Raw genomic sequence first — 17527 nt, 5'->3', positions numbered from 1 at the left:
ACACAGGGGTTACACTCATCATTCCAACCAACCTAGTTTCTGCTGACCATAACTCAAAGTTCCACTCTGAATAAATGCTGTTAGGAGAGACAAGCTGAGTTCCAAAGTGGTTTTAAAGTTAAATGTGGGTGGGAGGGAGGGTGATGCAAGAGGGAAGGGATATGGGAACAGATGTATATGTATAACTGATTCACTTTGTTATCAGGCAGAAACTAATACACCATTGTGAAGCAATTATACTCCAATAAAGTCGTAAAAAAAATTAAATGTAGTATTCAGCTAAAAAAAGAAAAAATCATATATCAATCTGCTTGATTTCCATTGGTGGCACTCTAGATGATCTCCTACGGAACCTCTGGGCTGTATCTCCATGAAAATGTTTAGTGCCTTGGTAAATGACAGGACAGAAATCACAAGGACACTTGGTTTCTGCCAGATTACATTTGAAAAAGAAAATCATTATAATTCATTTGTCTTCAGTTTCTGCAATGGCCATTCTTGGCTCCTTGGCCTCTACTGCCACTTCCCAAGTCTGATTGGGTAGAATCCCATTTAAGACCATATATCCAGGGTTCCTGGTTCATTAGGTTGATTTCATCACATTTCCAGCCCCGATGATCAAACAATAAGATCAGAGAGAGCAGACCTACCTCATCATAGATGCTGTCATTCCTGCGGAAGTCTCCAGCCTTCCTTGGGAGAACGTGGATGTGAACATGCTGAAAAAGTACAAGGAAGAAAGAATAAAATGTGAGTATCTCCCCATATATTTCTAGACTTGAGAGTGATGCTCCCATGAAGTCCAATGACTCCACGTTGGCTCCTGCTGGATTATTTTTCAGAGGAAGATGATGATCACCTTCAGTGACTATATGTGAAATCTGCAGAGAATAGAGGCTCAAAACAAGAGAGGACAATGTGGTGGCATACATGAGAGTGTGAGTGAAATGCTAGTGTTTTAGGGGGCTCTGTGGAATTATTCATAGTTGTCAGTCTTGGTTGTATTTAGCCAGTGCTTTGAAATGACAGCGTGTCTTAAAAGGTGACCATAGGGACTCTGAAACTGACAAGAAATAAGGATTGGCTAACAGAGAACTGCATAAGTACAGAAGCAGAGCAGCGAGAGCAGAAAGGAGCATATGGAGCAAGTTACAGAACAGGGGCTTCAAATCATCACCATATAATAGTAACATCAACGGTTCTCACTTATTAAGTGTCGAGTTACTCTGATAAGAAAGCTTTTATCTCATTTAATGATCTGAATAATCCCCTGAGGCAAGTTCTACTATGATCTCCATTTTAAGGATGAGGAAATCTACGCTCAGAGAGGTCAAAGCCCCAGAGGAAGTGGCAGAGTCAGCACAGGAAGCCAGCCCATCTGGCTCTTACCGCCACGTTCTTTGTCAGCACGTAACACTGATTCTGTGAAGTCAATCTTTTAAACAGTCCATTTCTCTAGTCTACTAAAGCGCCCAGGTAATATACACAGCAATGCTATTATGCAGAGATCATGAGTCAAGGCACACAGCATATCTAATTCAATATCCTTCAAGGCTAAACTGCCATTTAAAAGTTTTCTTTCCAAAGAGCCTCTATTGTACCTCAGCCGAAGTTAAACCTCACTCCTGCCCTTGAGCTATGTTCACAAACCAGGGGGAGGAATGTGAAAAGGAAAAGCCTAAATGTGGACAGGCAGACAAAGAATCAAACCTAGTCTCTGACCACACCCACCCCCTTCTTGATTACAGTGATCAGGCTCCAAGCCTCCAAAGGACCTCCGGAGAATGTAAGATTAAGTGTCCCTGTGGCTTTGCTGCATGAGGAGGGGAAAATGATATGCTATTAAAGCAGAGGCAGGGAACAAGGCGGTCCAAGGTGAATAAAGCAGAGAGGAGCTTCACATCAGCCCCTGAGCACATGGTCCCCAGAGCCACATGTTTTTCCCAGAATATTCTCCAGTTAATGATGAAGCCAGTCATGGATTCCTCAGCAACTGGGACAAGTGCATGCCTAAGTCACAAAGACTATGTGAGCAGCAGGAGACAGGGAAAAAAAAACAGGGAAAAATACATCACAAACTACCCATGGAAACAAAGTCTTAGAAGGAAGCAGTGCAGGATAAGCCCAGGCTGAAAGTGATTGATGCACGTGTGCTAGTTGACTTAATAGCAAGACGGCAAAACTGCCACAGCACATGGAAATAGCCCACCCTTAAAAGAAGGCGTACTCAATCTTTACTTCCCAAACCTGCAGCTACCCTTTCCCCCTTCTTCCCTCTTTTCCTCCTTTCCTCCTTCTTTCTTCCCTTCCTCCCTCCCTCCTTTCCTTCCTTTCTTCCTTATATCTATCCATCCATCCATCCATCCACCCACCCACCCACCCACCCACCATCTCCCTTGGACCTTTCAATAATCAGGTATTCCAGACCAGTGTTCTGCAGCCAAATTGCCTAATGCAAATCCTGGACCTACCACTTACTAGCTCTTTGGTCTTGCCTCATAAGGCCTATATCTCAGTATCCTCATCTATAAGGGGGGTTGCAACCGTTTCGACCTCACAGAGTTGTTAAGAGGATCAAATCTGCTCACCATGTCCCTAGCATGCTGCTTAGTACATACTTAATACTTAATACATACAACTGCAGCAGTATTACTCTTACTTTTTATTTATGTTTATTTATTTATTTTTTAATCAGCAGATAGAGATCCCATTCAGGGGTTGGTTCCCATACCAGCAGGGAAGATACTTAAGAAGCTCCTTGAATGGGACATGGTTAAAATTACTCTGTTGCTAAAGCTTATTTCTGTTGCTTTGACTAGTGGTTCTCAAATCTGAGCATGCACCCGGGGCTTAGTGAAACACACATCGCCAGGCCCCTAGAATTTGCATTTCTTACAAACTCCCAGTGATACCAATGTTGCTGGTCCAGGGCCGTACTTAGACAACCACAACCATGGTTCACAGGATCCATCTGGTTCCTGACCTCCTCTCCTGAAAATGTGCTAATGTAAGCACCAAGGTCACTCACTGTTTTACATTATGGGAGACCTATTACTGAACGCTTCCTCGACTTCCTGCTCTCTGGTCACCCTCTGTGCCTTGTCCTTATGAATATGTCTGCTCTTGTCCACTAATGACATACAGGTGGCTGTGAACTTACATTAGGGAAACCTCCGGGGTCCACGCCCATCCCACACCTCTTTTTCTTTTTTTTTTTTTTTTTTTTTTTTTTTTTTTTTTTTTTTTTTTTTTTTTTTTTTTTGCGGTACGCGGGCCTCTCACCGCTGCGGCCTCTCCCGTCGCGGAGCACAGGCTCCGGACGCGCAGGCCCAGCGGCCACGGCTCACGGGCCCAGCCGCTCCGCGGCACGTGGGATCCTCCCGGACCGGGGCACGAACCCGCGTCCCCTGCATCGGCAGGCGGACTCCCAACCACTGCGCCACCAGGGAAGCCCCACACCTCTTTTTCTTTGCCTTGCTCTCCTGGGTTAGTGTTCAGGGCTATTTCTATTGGCTCTGTTACCACCCAGTCCTGGAACTGCCACCCTTGATCATTGGTAGCCACTTTAAATTCACTGTGACACCGATGACAGCAAACAGCTCACTGTATAGGTGATTTTCCCCAAGGGCATAGCTCTCAACACAGCCTGATAGCTTTGACTTAAATTCTTAAGTGACAGACTGATCACAAGATCCTGACAAACCATTCAACTTCTCAGAAAAGGGAAATCACCATAAAGCCTGCTCAAAACCTCGCTGTTGTGAAGGAATACCATTGCCACAGCCTTCCAATAGAATGGCATTCTGATAAAACCCCCATGAAGAGCACATACGGAGATAATTCGACATAATTCGTTCTTCATATTGAACTTTGGTGATCACAATTGACTTTTTTAAGTGCTAACAAAACCTCTGATTAAATTTTACAGTATAGCTGCTTGAGTGGGAAGAGTATTTTTTTTTTGCGGTACGCGGGCCTCTCACTGTCGTGGCCTCTCCCGTTGCGGAGCACAGGCTCCGGACGCGCAGGCTGAGCAGCCATGGCTCACGGGCCTAGCCGCTCCGCGGCATGTGGGATCTTCCCGGACCGGGGCACAAACCTGCGTCCCCTGCATCGGCAGGCGGACTCTCAACCACTGCGCCACCAGGGAAGCCCGGGAAGAGTATTTTTAAAAATCCATGATGCACTGCATACCAAAAAAGTTTTCATGGTCAACTAAAATTCCACCATGCTCACTAGCATAGTGTCAGAGAAGACCCACTCAAAAGACACATGGTTAAATTTGTTTAATTAGCAATCCAGAAACTTATTTAATTATGGAGATCTCCACTCTTTATTCATATAACATCTGTTTACATTTTTCTAACATTTATAATTATTCATGCAAAAATATTTAGAACCAAGTTCTAGTCTAGAAACCAGGGATATAGTAATGAATAAAACAAAGTCCCTGCCTCCATAGAGCTACAATGCAAAGGGTGATACAGAAAATAAGCAAGAAAATAAATATACAATTTAGTTTCAGGTAGATATAAGTGTCCTGCAAAAAAACCTAGTGGGCAGAGCTAAAAATTCAGAACTGGGACACTTCAACATTTGAATTTTGGGAAGAGAAGAAGTAGGACTCAGATTAAGGATACAGCAAAGAAGGAGGCAAATCAAGAGAGGGTAAGTTCTCACACTGATGGAAGAAGGAATTTCAAGGAGTGCATCATCAACAGTCAGCACTGTTGAAAGCTTGAGTTAGTTTCCAGGAAACTGGGAGAATAAAACTTAACTAAAAAGCACATGACAAGATGCTCAACATCATCAATCATTAGTAAAATGAAAATAAAGACCACATTGAGATGTCACTTAGCAGTCAATAGAATGGCAATATTAAAAAAAGAAAAACAAGTGTGGATGAGCATGTGGAGAATTAGAGCATTCACAGGCTGCTGGTGAAAATGTAAAATGATGTCACTGTTTTGGAAAATAGTTCGGCACTTCCTCAAAAAGTTAAACATAGAGTTACCATATGATTCAGGATTCTACTCCTAAGTATGTACCCAAAAGATCTGAAAACAGGTCCACACAAAAACTTGTATATGAATATTTATAGCAGTATTATGCATAATAGCCAAACAGGGAAAACAACCCATATGCCCATCAAGTAGTGAATGTATAAAAAAAATGTGGTATAGCCAGACAATGGAATATGATTTGGCCATAAAAAGGAATGAAGTACTGCTAAGTGAAAGAATTATGCTAAGTGAGTTATGCTAAGTGAACGAAGCCAGACACAAAAGGCCAGATATATCATTCTGTTTATATGAAATGCCCAGTATAGGCAAATTTATAGAGATAGAAAGTAAATTAGCAGTTGCCAGGGGGAATGGGGAGTGACTGCTAATGGACATGACGTTTCTTTTGGGGATGATGAATTTATTCTAAAATTAGATAGTCATGATGGTTGCACAACTTTGTGAATATACTAGAACAACATGAAACTGTATACTTCAAAGAGAGTGAATTTTATGGTATGTGAATTATGTTTCCATAAAACTGATACTTAAAAAAAAAACTGAAGCGGATTTTTTTTTTTCTGAAGAGGATTTAAGAGAGAGTAGAAGGTGAAGAAAAGGAGATAAATAAGCACAGATAACTTTTCCAAGGAAAAGGAGTTTCACAAAAAAATCCATGGCAGTAGTTGCAGAGGAGGGAGAAAATCACTTGTGAGGAAATACGGGTTTAAGTTTCCTGAGTCTACTAGTTTCTACAATTATTATTATTACCCTTAGTAGTAGTAATTGTTGTTAATATTTAATGAAAGATCACTACATACCAGTCCCTGGGTTGATTTACATCATTATTTCAATTAACCCTTACAATGCTGCCTAGAAGTTGTTAATACATGCATCACCATTTCCAAGAGACAAAATAGACCAAAGAGGTTAAACAACGTGGCCAAGCTCCTGAAGGCAGTGACCAGGAGGTGAAATCTGAACCTGAGTCTGCCATCAGACACTGGAGCATTTGCTCTTCACCACCAAGTGACACCATCTCTCAGGAGGCCACCCTGCCTCTCCGGATTCCAAATATAAGGACACCTCTTTGCCATGGCCTCTTGATGCCTCTGCCAGCTCTATGATTTCTCAGTAATGTCTTTGATCACATCTGCAAGTTCTTTCGGACTTGCATCCCTCAGGGGATGGAACCTGCCTTTGCCCAGAGATCTCAATTCACTTAAAGCAAGGATGTTATCTCCTAAGTCCCATTTCCACCTTACGTCTTCCTAGTTCAAAGTCATGCCAGATATAAATGTAGATTAACCAAGTTGTTCAATGTCAAGTCTTTTTTCCCCCCTAATTTATTAATTGTATGTAGTTTGCACCAAGCAGTAGATCCACCCTTTCCTGGCTCATCTGCTTGAGTAAATTTTAGCTTCTAAAGCCCTTTCCGTTATCTTTTTCTCCAAACGTAGGGTCTCTCTCAGTGTTAATACCTTAACATTTTTATAGGTCCCGCCTCTTTTGCACGATCTGTGTGTCTCCTTCCATCCTTTTGAACACATCTACTTTACCCCATACTCACCTGAGGATGTTCTGTATAGTCACACTGATGTGTTTTATCCTTGTCGGAACATATTCTGTCTATAAGGGATAAAATCATGGCGGGGAAAGGGCAGGGAAGACTAGAGATAGAGAGCTACCCTGCTCCATAACTAGGGTCCAGCAACCTCCATCAGTTGCCCAGTATGAATTCCTCTCCTTCAGATTAATGAGTAATCACAGAAGGCAAGTCTGATTCTGAAGGAAAACAAAAACACTGCTTTGGGAGGCAGACAGTGGACCCTCCAGTATGTCCATATCCTAATCCCAGGGCTGGTGAATATGTTAGGTTGTATGGCAACGAAAAATTACAGTTGCAGAAGGATTAGCATTGTTACCAGCTGACCTTAAAACAGGGAGAGTATGAATGACCCTGAATTATCCACCTGCACCCAATGTAATCACAAGGGTCCTTAAAAGTGGAAGAAGGTGAACATTGCCAAAATTTAAACTTTGTGCTTCAAAGGATACAGTCAAGAAAGTGAAAAGGTAACCCATGGAATGGGAGAAAAATTATTTTGCAAATCATCCATCTGATAAGGGACTTGTATCTAAGACATATAAAGAACTACTACAACTCAGTAATAAAAAGACAAAAAACCCAACTAAGAAAATGGGCAAGGGTTGAATAGGCATTTCTCCAAAGAAGATGTGTAAATGGCCAATAAGCAGAGGAATGGAGTTAGAAGGCCATCCCTTCAAAACAACTTCATGAGAGTCTGCCTCCCTCCCTCCCTCCCTCCCTCTCTCCCTCCCTCTCTCCCCTCTTTGTTTTCCCCCCTTAGAGGCAGATAAGAATACTTAAAACCAGCAGAAATCAGATTTCCCAGCATGAAACATATTTCTAGTGAGGGGCCATATAATTTATTGTCCAAAGGGGAATTGGGGGAGTGAAAGGAGGCATTGTTCATCACTACACTGGCCTGTTTATAACTATAGATGGGCCCCGACTTACGATGGTTCTACTTAAAATTTTCTAACTTTACAATGGTGCAAATGTAGTAAGTAGAAACCATACTTTGAATATTGAATTTTGATCTTTTCCCAGGCTCACAGCTATATGTGGGTCCATACTCTCTCATGATGCTGGGCAGTGGCAGCTACCACAGCCCCCGGTCAGCCACTGAATCACAAGGGTAAACAACAAGTACACTAACAACCATCTGTACCTAGACAACCATTCTGTTTTTCACTTTCAGTATAGTATTCAATAAGGTCCATGAGCTATTCAACACTTTAGTATAAAATAGGCTTTGGGTTAGATGATTTTTCCCAACTGTAGGTGAATGTAAGTGTTCCCAGCATGTTTAAGGCAGGCTGCTAAGCTATGATGTTCTATAGGTTACGTATATTAAATGTATTTTCACCTTAATGATATTTTCAACTTACGATGGGTTTACTGGGATGTCACTGGGATGTAAGTCGACGAAGATACGTATACATCTAAACCCAGACTGTTTCAAATAAACCAGGGCATACACTCACCCAAGTATTAGTTATTTAATTGGGAAGGATGATAAGCCTAACTAAATTGGGATTTGACATCCCCTCAACCTGGCTTAGAATCCCAGATCTGCCCCTTTGACCAGTTTGGTGACCTTGGACAACTTACTTACTCTCTGTAAGCCTCCATTTCCTCATCTGCTGCAATGGACACAGTAACATTTCCTATGTCTCAGTGTTTTGGTGAGAATGTGATAATGCATATAGAGCCTTATGCACAGTTAGTGGCACACAGTGCTCTCACGTAAATGGTAGCAAATGTTATCATTGATAATGACTTAAAAATGGGTAGATGAATGGTGTGAAAGTACTATAAATGTGTAAGTAAAGTTTTTTTACCTTATGAGAAAGAAATGACTGAATGGTGTGTCCGTGTTTTCTCTATAGAAAAGAAGTGGACTAAATTTGGGGGATTCTTCAAATAACAGATGAAATAGCCCCCATCTCTTTAGATGCTAGGACTGCATCACTCCTATTGTTCAAATGACAGCCTCAGAGTAGTGGGTGATGCATTTATTTCCACATCTTTGTTACTGTCAGGGAGGAAGAAAACTTTCCTCTACCCTTCTAGGTTCTTCTGGCTGCTCTAAGAATTAAACTGACATAAGACAGATTAACAGGAGAAAATCAAATTTAGTATTGTACATACGGGAACCGAATATATATGAGAGGTACAGAGACAGAAAACTAAAATGAGGTACATGTGCTGTCCTGAGCTAAGGAATGGGATAGCGGACTGGGGCTTCCAAGGACAGCAGGGTCATTCACAGGATGATGAGAAGAAGAGCAAAGTTTGGTAATTAGATGTCTGTCCTGCCATCTAGACGGGGAAATTTAGATAAAAATTATCTTTGGTAATAACTCTTTTTCTGGGAAAAATCCCCAATTGAAATTCTTCTAGGTAGTTAAGGGAGGGGAAGTAGTTTCTCTTGAGCCCAGAGGGTCTCCATTGCCTTTAGCTCAACAGAATCCACGTGCCAAAGCGCACATCTTGGGGAGGTCTGTTCTGAACACTTACATTACCTAGATTATATACTTAAGCCTCTAGTACAAAAGAAGCCTGGGACTTCTTTTTGAGACAGTAAATGGTACTATTTGATGAAAAGAGGATGTTCTGCCCTTTGGAAATCAGGGAGAGGTAGGAGGTAGACACCAAAAATCTACAGCAATTTGAGAGTTACAATCTACTGGAGGAAGCCAAAGAAGTGAAAAACTAGAGGCAAGGTAATGGGAAGGGAGACTGTGTTAATGCCTCATGCCCAGATGTTTCTCTCCACATGGCAGTAACTCTACCACCATTCTTCCCTTTAATTCACTCACTAAAGGAAAATGGAAGAAGCCACTGAAGTGTAATTGTCTCTTGATGTTCTCATTTGAGTCTACTACAAAAACAGTACGGAGATTTCACATTTTGTTCTGTTTACTGTAGTCGGGTTAAAAAAAAAAAAAAAGAGGAGGAGCAGTTCTCCCAGCACCTGCTTTCTTATTGGTAGTGACTTCCTTGCCCCCAAAGCGAGTGGTTTTTAAACGAAGTGGGTACATTCTCATAAGCAACATCGCCGTCTTATAAACGTATCGTTAAAACAGGAGAGGTGATGGAAATATGACAATAGCTCCCATTTCCTTCTCAGGGTGAGTGGCCTACGTGCTATTCATCTTTTATTTTTCTTCTCATTTGCAATCAGTGCTTCCTTTACTTTACCAAGACAAATGATAGAAAAGGTGAGTTTTCTTCCCGTATGTCCTGTTTTGAATTTGTGAGCAATGGGTAAGGAAGTTAATCCACTTTTTATCTGTTCTTCTTGTTCTAAATTTTAGTGGGAGAACACCTTAAAACAAAGAAAACAAATCTCTCCTGGGTTTACCCACTACCTATTACAGCATCTCGTGATCCAGTACTTTGCAGTGAAGATGAGCTACTCATGTGTGCAGTGTGGAAGATGCGGGAAACTGATTGGCAAAATAGATGCACTGACACTAGCTCATGTTTGTTCAGTTCTCTGGGCTTCTCTTGTGGAGGGGGAATTGAAGAAGAGCCTGCCAATTATTTCCACCTTGTGAGCTTAAAGCCCAAAGGAAAAGACACATACCCAGGCTTTCAGAGTTCAGTGACACTCTATACAGCATCAGATTCCATCAGCTTGCATTTGACTTGAAAAGACCTTAATTTTTTAAAAATTTGAAATTTAAAGCTGCTTGGTCACTAAAAGCTCCTTTAAACTCTCATTGTGGTTTGGAGCCATACATCATGAAAGCTGTGATGCTCAGACGATGTACTGCACTCATACATCATTGGAGCACCATCCCTCTCATGATATATTATTACAACTCACAACTGGAACACCACCAGTGATGTACGGCTTAAAAACACAACCGTTAAGCCACGAAACTCCACAGGGTCTCAACAAAGTCGGAGATTTTTTTGAAACTGAATTGGTTCTTTATCTTTTACCTTTTTTTAAAGTTTCTCAGTTTGACTGGGAAAATTGCGGCACCTGGAAAATTGTGTTTCCTCTGTTTCATGAAAGGCACACCAGCTGCAATATGCTACAGGAAGGGACTTGCTAACACAAGGGCCAGAAACCATCACTGTGTGCCTGTGCTTTTTGACAGACGACTAATTTTATTCCTGAGTCAAACACGTCAAGGTGTCCTCAAGGCCCTTGAGCAGAAGCACTTCCAGTGACATTTATTTTGGAACTTAGTAGCTGGTAGTGTTTTCACACTGACCCTAAACTTTGCAGCAGAAGGTGAGGCCTCCCCAAACCAAGTGAGGAAGAATCCAGCCAGAAAGAAAACATGAGCTTTGGCGGGGGTGATGGTCTGGAGTGGAATCTATTTAGCAAGGCTTGCTGCAGAACCGAGCCTTCTGGTTTATAGCAGAAGCGGGTTGTCAAAAATATTTTCAAAACTACTATTGTGTAACAATAGTGATAATAAAATCTACTGAACATTTGGAATATGCCAGCATTGGTCTAAGAGCTTTATCTACTTGTTTCATATAATCCACACAATAATTTTATGTGTTAGAATACTGGTTTTCTCTCCACTTGAAAGATGGAGAGAGAAAGAAATGGAGGCCTTGGGAGGCGGAGTGAGAAGGTTTTCTCAACGTCAAAGCCCAGGTGCGACACTTCCTACTGGCACCTGGGGTGTAGTGAAACACAGCCCAGCAGGAGGTATCATCCCTCTGCCCACATACTACTCACCCTCAGGATACTGAGCCCTTGTGCAAGAGAGTCCCATGAGAGAACAGATGTCTCACAAATTTGAGAGAGATCTTGTAAAATATTCTATATTCTATATTATCATCTTTTAGCTCATGATTGATTTTCAAAGTGACCATAACAGCTTCAAGTTCTTAAAACTGTTCAGCAAGAAGACAGTAGAATTTGTAATCACTGCCCTTAAAAAAGCTGACCAACTCAAGCTAGATCTGCAAAACCATGATAATCCTCAAATATGGTCATTCCTACAACATCAGGTTATGCTCCTGCAACAAGGCAAGTGGAAGCCCAGGCAGACCCTTCCAGGGTAGAGTCTTCCTGTCGAGCCACACAAACAGGAGGTCAGAGGTTCTTTGTGAAACTGGTTATGTTTGCTGCCTTGCAGGGAAAGCGCCTTAGTGCTACTTCCAGTAAAACAACTTTCAAGAGATACAAGAATGTTTCAGGATTTGTCACCCTTGTATTTTATGAGCTACCATTGTAGCTGTTGTGTTTATATATTCTTGGTAGAAAAAATTTAAAAGGAATTCCCTCCCTGTGAAGTTCCTTTCCCTCCTTCTCTCCGTCTTCCTCTCAGGTTTTAAGAGCCAGTTCAGATGTCACCTCTTCTGTGTGGCCTTCAGACTCTCCAGGGCTCCTCTGATTCTTTGTATGTATCTCAATGACTGCTTTTATCACAAAATATCAAGAATTACAGTTCTCTCTCTTTCATTACTCTGGAACTCTAGCTTAGTCCTTACCATATTTTCTTCCTGATTATTTCTTTCCCCCTCCTCCCAGATTCCTAGCTTAGAGAACACATTGTGTAATTGTTGGAAGGATGGATATGTAGATGAATAGATGGATGGACAAATGAATGGATGGATAGATGGGTGGGTGGGGAGATGGCTGTGATCTTACTTTGTTAGCTTGCTTAAAAAAAGGAACAAAAAGAAAAAAGTAACCTCATACACATAGATCTTCTTCACCACTCTTGTCTTTTCCCTCTGCTTAGAAGTTCCTGCACATGCAAGAATGTGGTCTAGCTGGAGCCATTCTGACTGCATGGCACATGCCTTTCTTCCCCACTGAAAAGTATAGGTTTATCAAAATGTAAGTTTGAAGGTCTTATCTTTCTAGCTTCACGTATGTCCTTTTTAAAAACTTCTCATATATGCTTGAGTGTCTGGAGCAAACAGCTTATCCTGAAAATGATCAGTATCCAGCCAACTGCCAAGGGGAGGGATTCTTTGTTCAGCATTAACTTTAATAAGAGTCACTGTAATTCTCTCTCAGGAGAGAAGAAGAAACCCACCCTTTCTTTGGATAGCTTCTGACCTTCACAAATTAATTCCAGGATCCATTCTTCACTAGGAAGAATATCCAGCATATATATTTTTTATTTACACACCATATCAGAACATTAATCTGCAGAGTTATTCCCTCTGGGTGTCTTTCTGTTGGGTATACAATAAAGGATTTGGATGCAAATGAAGCAGTGGTAGCATTTTTCCTTGTCTTACTCATTTCGTGACAAATGTACATTGCTTTACTGTTTGCCATACACATAATTACAGTTCTTTAATTTATGTTTCAATAAAACCTAAAATAATAAACATTTACTGCTCCATGAATTAACATTCAAATGAAGCCTCTAATGGAGGTTACATGTTTTGAAGCAGCTCTGTGGCTTTCCAGAATCTCGCCCTCTACTTAATGAGCATCATTTCCATAATCTGTGCATTATTGCTTAAGCCTCCCTTTAGGAATATTTTACAAAGCAAAAATTTTGTGAAATATTACCAGTCTAAAGGGGTAAAAAATGTTAAGGGGATTAGCAACTTGTCCTGTTAAAGGGACAGGACAAGCTTTCATGTCCCTCCAGAGACAGTGATACGGTAATTATGGAGACGGTGTTTCCTAATTATCTCACTAGCCAAGTGCGTCTCTAGTATAGTTCTTGCCTTTAATATCTGGTTTAAATAAAAGTAATGAGAAACCCAGAAAGTTCAGCCATAAAGGGCAAGCTTGTGCTAATTCCCTTTCTAGTGCTAGGAAAGGGACCAGGAAGGTCAGGATACCACAGACTGGACATTTCTGAACGTGGTTAAACAGACACATGAATTGAGTATCAAATGGTCACCCTGAAGTAACTGAATCCAGACAAGATCCTAGGTTGAGCTTCAAGTCGATGGTGTCACATACTGCTATCAGTGCAAGTTATTATTTAGGAAAATTACTTAATATACTTTTATGGCATTATCATTTCAAACAGTTAAAAATTCAAATGATTTTTTGCAAATGGTGTTCCAAAAAGCAGGTGCTTTAAAAAAAAATCACTAAATCTTAACAATGTATTTATTTATTTTCTCTTTGTCCAACAGCTCAGACTGGATTGTTTAACTAGAGGGAAAAAAAAGATGCCAGGGGAAACCAAGAAACAAAGATCCTTTGCAGTGTGATAAGATCCAGATACTCAGCCTCTGCTGAGAGGTGATGAAATGCGTTAAAGTGACACCTGTCACTTCAGGACATGTCAGCCTGCTTTAGTGGTGGGTCAGGACAATTTATTTAAACTTTCTCAGGGGACACGCATTTACACAGAGCTGCATTTCTTTAGTATGAATAAATATCTCTGGACCTGCATGCAACATTGTGAGACTGTGTGGTTATTTGAAGCAGGAACTACAGCAAGCAGCTAAGAGTTCCTAAGAGGACCTGTTCCTAACATTTTATGATTTGCTATGAGCTCCTTTGCTATATGCTCCTTACTTTCACTGTTACTGCAGAATCTTTCCAACAAACATTACCCTTCCTTCACACGAGCTGAACACAAGATTCCCACCATTTCAATATGGCTATTTTCACATAAGACTTCAACAAAATAAAACATTCAGCATAAATAGAATTTAGCGTGATCCAAATTTCATCATACTTCTCCTTGGTTTTTTTTTTTTTCACATCCTGCTTTTCTCTCAATCCATATGCTTTCTTGTCTTCTAATGTTCCTGAATTAGAAAGAATTAGGCAGAACTATCTTTTAGAGCATTACATTTTCCTCCTAACTCAAGAGAGCAGGTATTTATTTTGGAGTCGTGCTTTAGAAACATCCTCTTTTAGGATGGAGTAAATCTCAGCCTACAGAGCTGCTAAGCGGAGCTGCTACTTCTTGAAAGGGTTCTACCCAGATATGCTACAGAGAGCATTAACTTCACAAATGAGATTCTTTTCAAAGTAGTCACTGTAAAACATATGAGAAAAAGCACCCTCATCCAACTCCCTGCAACCCACGAGCACTGATTTGATAGCTCAAGACAGGATAAATGACTCCGATTAGGCCAAAAATCCCTGGTTATAGGGACCTCCTAAATCATATCTCAGTTTGGGTCTAGAGTGATGATGCTGGGAGCATCCAGCGGGCTGCATATCTTAGCCTGGCTCCCACACAGGGGGCCAGGGAGATTTGTGGGACCCTGCCCGGTGGCTTTGAGGCACAATGAATACTACTAAGGCAATAATAATAAAAAAGGAAATAGGCAGTGGGGAAAGTCCTGGACCCATCCCTCATTTTTCTCATAGTATACTTCATCATTCAATGAGACAGAGTGATTCCATAGACAGTGCCCAGAAATTAGATAATGTGAGAAATCGATAACGTTTCTTTTTCTGGATGATTTCACTGACTGAGGCCTGGGACTTCTGTTGATTAAACTCCTTTAATTCTTTAATCCAGAATGGAACACTTCTCATTTCGGTCTCCATGGTTCACCATTCATGGAAGACGCACTGCATCATGCATTTAGCCTGAACCCTCCTTTACAGAAGGAACTGCAGTAGAATTCTAATGACATCTTCAATTTGCCAGAATTCTAATGACATCTTAAATTTGCCAGGAATCTGGCCCCAGACCCAGGATTTACAGTGGTGGAGACCTTCTTAGGAACATTTAGCATGAATGTTCCCTCACTGCACCGGTCAGGACTGGCTGTGCAGGAGGCAAGGTCGGATGAACAGTTTATGATGACTTTCCTATGCCTCTTAACATTCGGAATTAATTTTTGGTCAAGAGGATCATCCAATGGCTGACTGTGTGTTGTTGCAGGGAAAGAAACGAATGGTTCTTCGTGTTGGTTTAGGACACTGCCTGGCCCTGATTACTGCCAGCACTGGCTTAATTCATGAATGTGATTAACTAACAATTCATCTTTTAAAATGAGTTACACAAGCAGGCCATGCCGGGCTCATGGGTATGAAAGCTGGGAATCATATTCTGCTCCCAAGAAACATTATACCTACACCAGCAAAAAGTCTAGACAGAGAGCATCACAGGTAACGCTGAATGAATGACAAGTCCCACACCCAGGGCAAGTTGTAAAGTGCTCGCTACAGACACGCAGCCACCAAATCTAGATTTCAGAGCAAGCATAGCGTTCACTTTAAGCCCCGTGACAGAGAAGCTGCAGGTCCCCAACCCTGTGTCACAGGAAAATGATGTACAGATTCTGCAGCTGAGCTCATTGCCTGATCCTGCTTATTACCAGCTGTGGCAGTCACCCATCTCAGAGTTTCAGAATCCTCTTTTGTAAGATGAACCTACCCCACGTGAGGACTGAATGGGTTAGTATCACAAAGCGCTTAGACTCGTGCTTGGAGCTTAGCATCAGTGTCAGTGTTTGCAGCCACCATTGCTGTTGCCGCCTCTGCTGCTGCCGCCCTCACCTCTACTACTGCTACCTGACCACCAAAAACTTTCATTTTTAAATTAAATTTTTAAATAAATACTCGTGGAACAAGTCACCTTCCAACTCTCTTCTAAGGAGTTCAATCTATTCTTTAAAAATTTATTCAGTTGAATCCTAATGTATAAAAGAAACAGAAGTAGAACCATTCTCCCACAAGCCAATGCAAGACCCCTGCACACATATCCCAGCTCCCAGAAGCCCTGGGGCTTCCGCACGGCACAGCGTGAAAACCTTTGCTTTCAACCCACTGGGGAAGGAGACTGAAAGCAGAGACCTGGGGGCCTCTCCCTTAGGGATACAAAGCTTCAGGCAGTGGAGCTTGATGGTTAAGTCTGCCAAGTTCTAAGGTCATATGACCAAAGATGACATTCCCATTCCAACTGTCATTTCTTGAGTGACCCTGGGAAACAGTTTTACACCTGTGAGGCTTGGGTTCCACAGGTATAAAAATGCAGATAATAATGGACCTTCTTCGAATGACTGCAGAGAGGATGAAACGAGATAACGCACGAAGAGCCCTCAGCACGGCTCCTGTCACCATAAGGAAATGCACAACCAATTTGAGCAGCTCTTCTAGTTATTACCATTTACGTCTCTGCTCAAGCATTACCTCCTGCTATAAACTGAATGTGTGTGTGCCCCTAAAATTCATATGCTGAAATCCTAACCCCCAATGCTATGGGTATTAGGAAATGCAGTCTTTGAGAGGTAATTAGGTCATGAGAGTGGAGCCCTCGTGAATAGGATTAGGGATCTTATAAAAGACACAAGTGAGTTTGCTTCCCTCTCTCTGCTCCCCGCCATGTGAGGATAGAAGAAGGGAGCCATCTGCAAACCAGGAAGCAGGGCCTCACCAGATACCGGCTCTGCAGATGCCTTTATTGTAGACTTCCAAGCCTCCAGAACTGTGGAAAGTGTTGTTGTTTAATGAACCCAGACTGTGGTGTCCTGCTGTAGTAGCCTGAAGTAAGACACCTCCCTAGTGAGGACTCTCCCCATCCCTTAATATAAAAGGACCTCCACCATAACACCATCTCCATAACACAATTCCCTTTCCCCACCTGTAATTACAATCTCTATTTGTTTACTTTAAAAATTTTTTTGACATATTTATAGTGGTGACCTCAGCACCTGGAATGATGCTTAGCGCACGGAAGACACTCAGTATATATGTACAGAATGGACCAATTAAGTGGAATAGGAGAAGGAGGAGGAAAAAGGAAGCTTTCCTGCTCGACATTCAAGAGATTGAAGGAATGGATCTCTTGACCCTGAATCTCTACTGGACTTGAAACCAGGAGATACAATTAATTCTTTATAGAAATAGCAGAAATAAATGGGATGGTGTGTACTTTTGTGTATTGGGTTGGCCAAAAAGTGCCTTCAGTTTTTAAGGAAAAATAAAAGACACGTTTTTCAATTTCAACAAGAACTTTATTGAACAACATAGTCACCCTTTTGTTCCACTGCCTTCTGCCATTTTTTC

At 41.6% G+C, this 17527-nt stretch overlaps 1 protein-coding gene across 2 annotated transcripts in view; it reads right to left on the bottom strand.

Annotated features, from left to right (window-relative positions):
• Positions 1-17527, bottom strand: part of FHIT (fragile histidine triad diadenosine triphosphatase) — a gene marked incomplete at both ends in the record, with an annotated part of 788392 nt that overhangs the window by 152600 nt on the left and 618265 nt on the right. The window contains one exon of one of the 2 annotated variants that reach the window (XM_079713100.1): positions 651-719. The exons of the other annotated variant lie outside the window; for it this stretch is intronic. Coding sequence (XP_079569226.1) covers positions 651-719 — 69 coding nt within the window. The remainder of the gene's footprint in view (positions 1-650; positions 720-17527) is intronic. 2 annotated transcript variants of the gene reach the window in all.

Source organism: Hyperoodon ampullatus (genome assembly GCF_949752795.1).
Source record: "Hyperoodon ampullatus genome assembly, chromosome: 10".
Classification (NCBI taxonomy): Eukaryota; Metazoa; Chordata; class Mammalia; order Artiodactyla; family Ziphiidae; genus Hyperoodon; species Hyperoodon ampullatus.
Note: the sequence above shows the minus strand (reverse complement) of the source record. Positions and strands in the feature narration are given on the sequence as shown.